Raw genomic sequence first — 9553 nt, 5'->3', positions numbered from 1 at the left:
GTGGCTCAGAGGTGGCTCAGACAAAGCCGCGCGCTCGCACATAAGAGCAGTTTGACCGATTTACACATCGCGTGCGAACTAACCGCTTCTCGTGACAGCGGGACAGATGCTTCTCAGGCAAACGCTGCCTTCACTGCAGGAAGTGTAGCGGGGCAGCACGGCGCATGCTCTTGTGCTTCTCCGACGAGCGGAGGATGAATTATCCCCTGCTGTAACACGGTAGGTAAAAACTATGACAATATGCTTTAAAAGTAGCAGGTGGTGTGTGTCAGACTTCTCAGGTGGACCCTGTGTGGAAGAGGAGCGCGCGCCGTCGCACCCGTTGTTGGCCGGGGTGTGCGTGCTGCCGCACCAACAGACGTCAGCTCGAGTGGGTGAAGGAGGGTGAGAAAGGCACGCAACTGTCCGTGTAGGAGTTGGTGATCCACCAAGGGCTACTTGATACAGTGTGTGGAATATGTTGATCAGTTTATTGAAGGCTGCTCTTCACTGAAAGGTTTCCTGTTGTGTTTCTCTGCCATGGAAGAATCCTAACAGACAGTTTGTGAATTAATTTCTCCTCCATCTCTCTCTCTGCTTTTGATTTCGTCGCCCAGACTATCTAACGCCTCAGCTGCTGCTTGTGTAGGGAAAGAATATTAGAGACAGAATCATACTAGAATTAATGCTGTGAGTATTTATTATGTGTTTAAGTGTAACTATTTACCAAAGAGGGACGTTACACTTCTTCTCCCCCCCCAGTTTATTTGACCACAGTGGACAGTTTAGTCACATTTGTGTTTATATGCTGTGTATTTCTCACCAACTACATTACCAGTTACTATTATAGACATGCAATTACCTTATCTTTCCTAATTTAACAGTAACTTTTTCAGAAATTACATAGGATAGACTACACAATACTTGAACATATAACTGTCTTGGGAGACTGATAATAACTGGAAATTGAAGATCTGCTTGCCATGACTTGGTAACAACAATCCTGCAGATTGAATTTGTTCTTGCTCAACAGGTCTTTTATTGGTGTGATATTTGTGGCCAAAGTGGTGACCTAAACGCAACAAGGTTGCATAACACAGCAGTGACATGATTTGATCTAAGTGTTTCTCTCTAAATAGATTAAAAAAAACATTTATGACAGAACGTTTCACCTGTTGAGTCCAATGTGGTGATTTAATTGCAGTGACATTTTTATAATTCAGGCCTTATAACCCAGGATTTAGAGAAGAATTTAAGCTTTTGTCCCATCCTCTAGAAAATTCATGCACATTCTCAACGGCATATATGAAGCGAGGCCCGCCTATGTGAGGATTATGTCTTTTTAAACCCAGCATTGATTCATTTCTGTGACAGTTGCATGACAGTTGCATGCCAGAAAAGTCTGTCGGGGGAGGCTTTCATTGGCTTGTGTATGCATTAAATAGCATCAGTGCATGCGTGTGTGTGTGTGATCTGGATGTTAACATGCGTGCTCGGCCCTCTGTGCGTGCAGCTCTGCGGGGAAGGGTGATGGCGGGTGCTGAGGTCGTTGTGTCTTCAGGGGATCTCATGATGGTGAAAGAAGAGGAGGGGGAGTCCAGTGGCAACAACCATAAGACTCAAGTCATCCTGCACCTGCAGCCCATCCTGCACGGGTAACATGGCTTATATATCATTATGGGCCCAGTAGATGATTTGCATCTGCTGTTTGATAAAATTGAGAGGCAAATGTAACTGTGAGACAGATTTTTGCATAAATGTATACGCAGATCAGTATTATGAAAGCTTTTTGTCTCTAAGGCTCTTGCTCATGTTAGGCAAATCTTACATTATCATTCAAAATCAATGCTGTTTATGATCAGTTCAACTAAGGCTTAAGTTACAGAATACAACGATAGGCCATGCAGAGGAAAAGAAAAGAACTCAAATTAAATTTTCATGTAAGACGTGCAGTAATTATTTAACACATATTTTGCTGTTACATTCAGAATTGTTCAACTCTCAGCTAGCATAAAATGATTCAACTGTTTAATATGAGAATCTGTCGCCCTCTGCAGGATAAACGATGACATTGCTGACACTGGCACCACCGTCTTGGCCATAGAGACACACCATGGTATGTGACAGAGACATTTCCCTCCCCAGAGTCATATAAAATCAATAACCTTCTTGTTTAATATGATGAATTTATTATTGATCCATTATGGTTTACTTCAAGCCGCTGTTATTTAACAAATATAAAGAATATTGCTAAAACTCGAGGGAAGTTGCACACTGTTGCTGTGAGTGGTTATGTTTTTGGTTCTGCATATTTAGAAGACAGTAAAGCAGAAGGGGAGGAGGTTGAGTACGGCTACCCCATCACCTGTGGAGACAGCAGGGCGGTTCTGCTTTTCAAGAAGTTTGTGTGCCCTGGAATTAATGTCAGATGTGTCAAAGTAAGTTGATTATTATTAGTTTATCAATAATATAGAATTACTCAGTTAAAGGGACAGTTCAACTCAAAATCCGACATACACATTTTTCCTCTTACCTGTAGTGCTGTTTATCTATCGATACTGTTTTGGTGTGAATTGCCAAATTTTGGAGATATCGGCTGTAAGGATTAATAAAATGCAACTAGATGGCACTCAGCTTGTGATGAAGAAATCAACAGTTACGTCTCTTTCCAGAAATCATGACCTGGTTACTCAAGATAATCCACAGAACTTGTTGGGAGAAATTCCATGAAGGGACTATTCCTTCAAACAGAACTACACCCGCTTCACCATATCACCGCAGAGGGAAGCGTGCAACTGCTCATGGACGAGAGGCTCGTGCTCAGGAAAGCACAGCATGTAAATATTAATGCCATCCTCCTCAGCTTAGCTAGCTAAGTTATCTTAGTTAGCCAGCCTCTCTCGCTTCCTTCTGCATTATGATACAGTAGAAAGAAAATAGTTCCCATGAAACTTCTCACAACAAGGTCTGTTGATTATCTTGCATAACTGGGTCATGAGTGCCATCTAGTTCCATTATATTCAAGAGAAGGCAGGCAGCTCTACGGCCGATATCTCCAAAATTCAACAACTCACACCAAAAAATCTCGATGGATAAATAGCACTACAGGTAAGAGGTGAAATATGCATTTTTGATTTTGACGTGACTTTAAACCTTCCTCACTCAGCTGGATATGATAATCTTCACATCTTGTCTATCATGTGTATTAACCTTCTCTCCATATACTTTTAATAGTTCTCATAAACATTGTGTTGTCTTCTTCTTGTTCTCTGCAGTTCAACGACCAGCTCATCAGTCCTAAGCAGTTTGTACACCTGGCAGGGAAAGCCACTCTGAAGGACTGGAAGAGGGCCATCAGACTGGGAGGGGTAATGCTCAGGTAGACTTATAAAAATATAGAAAAATAAATATTTGTCTGTCTAACCTTTTCCTCATAGCTGCTGTGGAAACACATGCATGCTAACTGCATGCAAGGAGTCCTTCCATTACTTTGTGGCGTTGGGGTTAAAGTGTCAGACTTTAAACACCTCAATCTAATGCAGTTAACAGCGTATCTCACTCATATAATTTGCACTTGTGTCGAGTCTGTCTGTGTTGGGCTTTGCCAGCACATTCCAGAGGCAGTCGGTAAGCAGCTTTATTATGATAACAGGATCAAATAACACGCCAGCAAGCTGCTGAATGATACTTCTCACCCCTGTATCGTGTTAGCACTTGTTCTTGGTGTTACAGTGAGTCAATATTACCAACTCAATGGGCAATATCTGCTCTTTTCATCTTCAGTCTTCCAGAGGTCAGATCAATGGGCCTTGAGCCAAGCAAACCTCTGGGATAGTTATCAGGATTGTTCAACAAATTCAGCCCATACTTTAACACCCCTCTGCAGCTGTGTGGCAAAAACACTTTCTTGGATATTCTGTAGTGTTGTTTGTTTTTAACCTGCCTCTCCCCACGCAGGAAAATGATGGACTCCGGCCAGATAGATTTCTACCAGCATGACACCGTGTGCAGCAACACCTGCCGCAGCACTAAATTTGATGTGCTGATCAACAGCACGCGGCTTCCTCCAGGGACCTTGGTGCAGCCGAGCCCGTCGTGTCTGGCTCTCGACCCTCTTGGAGGACAGGTGCCTCCCCTGACAGGTAGATTTCAGTTGGCATTCACAGTTTGATGCTTTTCCTCCCACATATGCTTTGGCTGCTGTTTTGTTTTTTATCACTGAGATGATGCTGACAGAAACTTTTGATGCCACCTGGTTATATTTTACTGCATCTGCAGTGATGAATGAACAATTCTAGCACTCAAGGGCAATAAGGAATTAGGAACTTATATCATGAACATTAACAACAGTCATTTACCTTCAATTATGCACCACTCTCCTTACTGCGCAGAGAAAATGTAAAAATCTAGGAAAAACAGGCGAATTTCCTTGGCAGTCTTCCCTCTGCCTACTCACCTTCAACAATAATAAGAGATGTTTATGGACTCTATTTACAGTACATCCCTTTTTGTGGTGATTTCAGGAGAGGTTGCGCATGATTCAGTAGAGGTGGAGGAGCCTTTGGAGGAGAAGTTCAGCCCAACAGCAGAGTGGAGCCATGGTCCAGCTCGGCCTGGACATCCTCTGACAGCCAATGGACACGCTGCAAAGAGAAAGAGGGCTGACACACCTGGTAAATATAAGAAAATGGGTGTACAGGTGGTTGTTACACAGTCTGAACAGGGTGTGGAGAAAAAGACAATTTTGACAGATATTATAACTGCAGTATGATTCCCGATTTGTGGAAATGATCGTCAAAATCATTTTGATGTGACCTTTGTTGGTGTCTGTACGAACAAACATGTTTTCTCACATCTGGAGAACAAGATTCATAGGTCAGGACATTTCAGCAGCACTACAGCACTTCATTATAATCTGGTATTAACCACTTTGTCAGCTGACCAAGGGCAATGTCCTGGAGATAAATTTGGAAAGTCCCCGTTTTATCATAGTAGGAGCACAGATTGAGAACCCACTGACCTTCAGTCCCCCAAAGGCCACGCACTCAGCAGCCGTGTCCTTTAAAGGGTAACTTTTGAAAAGGAAGGAGAATGTGTGTAATGAAAAAGGTGATATCTCTGGTTCTGCTGTATCGATTTTTATCATTTGTTTTTAAACTGTCTATAATGAGTCCAACAGTGTTATAGGACTGCGATGATAGACCAGTGGACTGCTTTTCAAAACCTGGTGCCTACATTACCCACAATGCAACGTATGTTGGAGTGGAGGCAATTTATGAGATTGCATGCAACTTCCTCTGGAACCACAAAAGGCTTTATACTATTGTTTTTCCCCGCATGTTAAGTACTACCCCCCAAGACCTGTGAGCACACTTTAAAGGTTCACTCAAATACAGAAAATGTAGTTATTATCTTCTCAAACTCAAGTCGATGGAAAGTCAGGTAAAGTTTCGTAGTCCACAAACAATTTCTGGAGCTTCACAGCAAAACAGCACTGCAGCAATCTCCTAAACAACTGAAGATGGGAACTTTAAATTATAATGCAGAATGGCTCCATACAGCTCATCTGGTCTAATCCAGGTCGCCGGGAGCCCTGAGATCCCAAATTGATTTGAAAAGATGTTATTTACACCCTCGATGCACAGTCGAGCTTGTGTACCCACTTCGAAAGGTGTGCATGCTGAAGTTTATTGGCTTAGCAGCTACAGAAGCGATTTCTGCTTTCGAAAGGGTGTATTTCAGTTGTTTAGGAGAATGCTGCAGCGCTGTTTTGCTGTGAAGATCCAGAAATGTTTTGTGGACTATGAAACTTCACCCATCTTTCCATTGGAATGGGGCTGAATAGATGGTGAAATTTCATTTTTTGGGTCAACATATCCTTTAATGTTTAAAATTGGTGGACTTACTTTCAAGCCTGTGTCACTGATGGATATAATTGCTAAGTGATGAGGAAAGGAGATGCAACATTCAAATTTGAACTGTCCTTGCATGAATAATAAATGAGCAGACACCAGAAAAACAGTGACATCTGTGAATATTACCATCAGTCCACCTACGGGCCCGTCAGTCCCTGGTGTCACGCCTCTTGCAGCCGCTGCTGTTTGACACCTTTGATACACTGAGCCAATGAACCTCTGAATCTGCAGCTGTGGGATGTTCTGCCATTCCTGCAGACTGACCTTAAAAAGTTGCTGACCACTTGCAGGCGGAGTCGTGTCCTTTTATATTACCATTGACGGCATCATTTCCTAGCATGGCTTTTTCGTGCAGGGACCTAATCTTTGATTTAAGGCCTTTTAAAGGTGACCTGATTAGGCATTCTTCCAGCTGGACCACAGTCGGCATCATAGCCTCAAGTAATCTTTTGTGAGAATGGCAAATTGCAGCGCCTCACTGCACAAGCGATATTACTTGTCACAGAGCTTAAAACAAATTGACAACTTTCAGCAAACGTACTCAGCCCGTAGCTGTATGCTCCTCTATCTCCAGAGGTGTGTTTCTTTCCATTAGTGTACATTCCCAACGCGGGGAGAGATAGATGAATTTAGCTTCAGATAGCTGTAAATGGGATTTGGAATATTTTCCGCAGGCATATTGCATTTATCTTGACAGACATTTAAGGAAATGTGAAAGTGGAAGCATTTCTCGCAAGATAAGATATCAAGCACTTCTGACATTTTATCACTCCAATGTACTCAACTTGTATTTTGCTCAGTTTTGTACAGCTCCCCAGTCATTTTTCAGCGTCCCTCCAATCTGCCCTGTCCTCCTTTCTCACCACTCAGTACCTTATTTCTAACCCATTTTCCTACTCTTTCCTCTCTTACCGCTATCACCCATTTAACATCCTCTCTCCAAGTGCTGCACCTCTCCCATTTCCCCTATCTCTGTATATCTTTTTTTCATTGTTTCTCCAACCCTGACACTTCTTCCTACGTTTCTCTCCCCAATTTATTACTCTCTTTTCAATTCTTTAACTCTCACCAGATCTCACTTCCAGGCATTTCCCTGCCTCCATCTAATTTATCCCCCATTTCTTATTTATTTTGCTTTGCTTTTTCTTCCCATTGAGTCCAATTTATTTTTCTGCCCACATAGGAAATGAAATCACTTCACCATAATTGCGCCTATACCTCTTTTTCTCCTATTTGGCTGTGGCACTTTTTTTTAGTTTTTAAATGTGACGACAAACAAACACACACACAAACACACAGAGAGTTCCCTACAGTTCATAATAATGTCCCACCTTCTCCAGACGGTGTGTTGGGCCTGTGGAAGGGTGTGGCAGACTCGGGGCTGATGGGGGAGGTTCTGTCCAGTCTGCAGACTGAATTATTAGCCACTCTCAAAGGAGTGGAGGTTCGCAGTGAGAAGGCCAACCTGCAGGAGACAGGTGAGTTCCCACAGTGGGACCAGGTTTATCTGACATCGCCGTGTTGGTGTTCCAACAACGTTGTAATCAATGTTACTCTAGGATCATCATTGCAGCTGACCAAAAAGGGATAAAGTCCACATAGGGAGCAGGTCATAGTGGATGAATGGGTCCAGCAGAGGACTTTTACCAAGGAGACCACAGATTGAAATGAATGTATCATCAATCGGATAGAAAAAAAGGCTGAATATTGAATCCAATAATCAGCCAGTTGATAATCGGTTGACCCAGAGTATTCAGTATAAACACACATGTAAATACTTTTTTACTCACTTGTACTTTTTATACTTAAGTACATTTAATATATACTTTAGGGCCTTTACTCAAGTACTATTTGTATGCGTATTGCGTAACATTCACTTTTACTAAAGTAATATTTTAACACAAACGATTGTACTTTTTATAACACTGTATATTGCTGACTTATTGTTTTTAGGCTGAGTTGACTCATTATTAGCAAAAGATCATGGTTTGGGTTAAAATAGACCCTTCCACAACGTTAACCTAATGTTAGAAAGGCTGAACGTCTCACATGTGCCTATTTTTCCGATCTTTTTCTCGAGTCGCAAAGCTATAACCTCACAAAAAGGTGCTTAGTCAGTTGTACTGCCAAGTCCTGCAGCAACACGGCGAAGTCAGACTAATTTATGGACATTTTTTAATTTCACATTTCTAAAAGTGATTTGATGTGGACAAGCTGACTCCTGCTGTTTTTGTTTTGTCAGATGCCGTCATACTCAATTCCCTGTGTAAGATGTTTGGGCTTTTAGACTCAGTGAAGCAAGCTCTGGACCTGAAGCGCAGCCAGGATGAAGAGAACAAAATCCATAACAATGATTATGGTGAGAAAGCTGTTGCAGGCAACATATAGTACATACATACAGTGATATACCAACAGAGAGACCAAGTTCCCCAATATGACATTTCTCAGTATGAGACTATGAAAATACATAATTAGAAAGACAACACACCCAATAGACGCGTATTTGACATCATTTCTAACTATAAAACCATAACTGAAACCTTGTAGAGCCTCACATGCTAGCTCTCAATTCACACTGGATCAAAAAATGATTTGTATCTGGCCATTGGCTATACCGAATGGGCAGAGACTTTGCCTTTCTATGGATTGAAAGAACTAACATGCTGTTTCTTTTTAGTGTTGGATGACATCTTGGAGGAACAGAGGAAGCGGAGTAGTGATAAAAGCACCTACAAAATGAAATCCTTGAAACACCTACGACCTCAACGTCACAACCCATCGAACAGCCAAACCCACAACATTCTGTCCCCTGTCCAGTCCAGGCCAGTGATCCAGCCTCTCTCTGTTACTGGTTTATCTGCTGCATCTTACGCTCAGCTCACCATCAACCCTCAGCTCTTCACCCATTTCTCTCATCACCATGCCAGAGCTGGCAGGATGGACAGAGACGGCCATAGCAGCATGCTAGAGAGGGAGCATGAGCTCAGCGAGAACCAGGAGAAGCTTCACAGGCTCAGACAGGAGGGCGTGGACAAAGAGGACGCCTCAGGGATCCACAGAGAGCTTGGACAGAGGACTGTTCAGTTTCAACCAGACCCTCACTTTAGAAGTGAGGAAGTGGAGGAGACAGAGGGCTTGCATGACATTGAAAAGGTGGTTATAGGAAGAAAGGCATCAAAGAAACATAAAATCAAGTGAGGGAGAGAGACAATCCCAAAGGGACGCTGGAATAAATGAGGGAATGTGCCTGAGGCCTGAAGACTGAAAGGGGAAAAAATTTAAAAAACAGCGTTCTGTCGTCAAACTACTTTTTTTCTTGTGATCTCATTTATATATTGTGGTTACTTCAGTTGTGGTTACTTCAGCGTTGTTACTGGCACTGATTTGTTCACGGAGAGATTTTGGACATTGTTTTCATACATTTTATCAACTTTAAACACAGTAGAGGTGAAATGATTAGTTGATTCATTAATTATTTGACAGAGAGAAGATTAATTTGTAAGGATTTTGATAATCGATGAATTGTTTCATTTAAGCAAAAATGCCAAAAATGCACTGGTCCCAGCTTCTCAAATGTGAATACTATTTTACAAGACGTAAGTTTGGGGAAATTAAAATAAACGTTTTTCACTATTTTCAGATTTTTAAAGACCAGAAGC

General features: G+C 42.1%; 1 protein-coding gene across 1 annotated transcript; it reads left to right on the top strand.

Moving 5' to 3' along the window:
* Positions 1–136: 136 nt before the first annotated feature.
* Positions 137–9338, top strand: LOC141012451 (glucocorticoid modulatory element-binding protein 1-like). The gene is made up of 10 exons (XM_073485937.1): positions 137–219; positions 1493–1634; positions 2037–2095; positions 2296–2417; positions 3255–3358; positions 3937–4121; positions 4503–4652; positions 7235–7372; positions 8137–8253; positions 8572–9338. The coding sequence occupies exons 2-10, from the start codon at positions 1510–1512 to the stop codon at positions 9090–9092; spliced, it is 1521 nt and encodes a 506-aa protein (XP_073342038.1). The 5' UTR covers positions 137–219; positions 1493–1509; the 3' UTR covers positions 9093–9338.
* Positions 9339–9553: the final 215 nt, after the last annotated feature.

The sequence above is a fragment of the Pagrus major genome, chromosome 17 (genome assembly GCF_040436345.1).
Source record: "Pagrus major chromosome 17, Pma_NU_1.0".
Lineage (NCBI taxonomy): Eukaryota > Metazoa > Chordata > Actinopteri > Spariformes > Sparidae > Pagrus > Pagrus major.
This window is presented reverse-complemented; position numbering and strand designations above follow the sequence as displayed.

Coding starts and splice junctions, on each gene's coding strand:
- LOC141012451 (XM_073485937.1), top strand. CDS start 1,510: ATGGCGGGTGCTGAGGTCGTTGTGTCTTCAGGGGATCTCATGATGGTG. Junction 1,635..2,036: donor CTGCAGCCCATCCTGCACGG/GTAACATGGCTT, acceptor CGCCCTCTGCAG/GATAAACGATGACATTGCTG. Junction 2,096..2,295: donor GGCCATAGAGACACACCATG/GTATGTGACAGA, acceptor CTGCATATTTAG/AAGACAGTAAAGCAGAAGGG.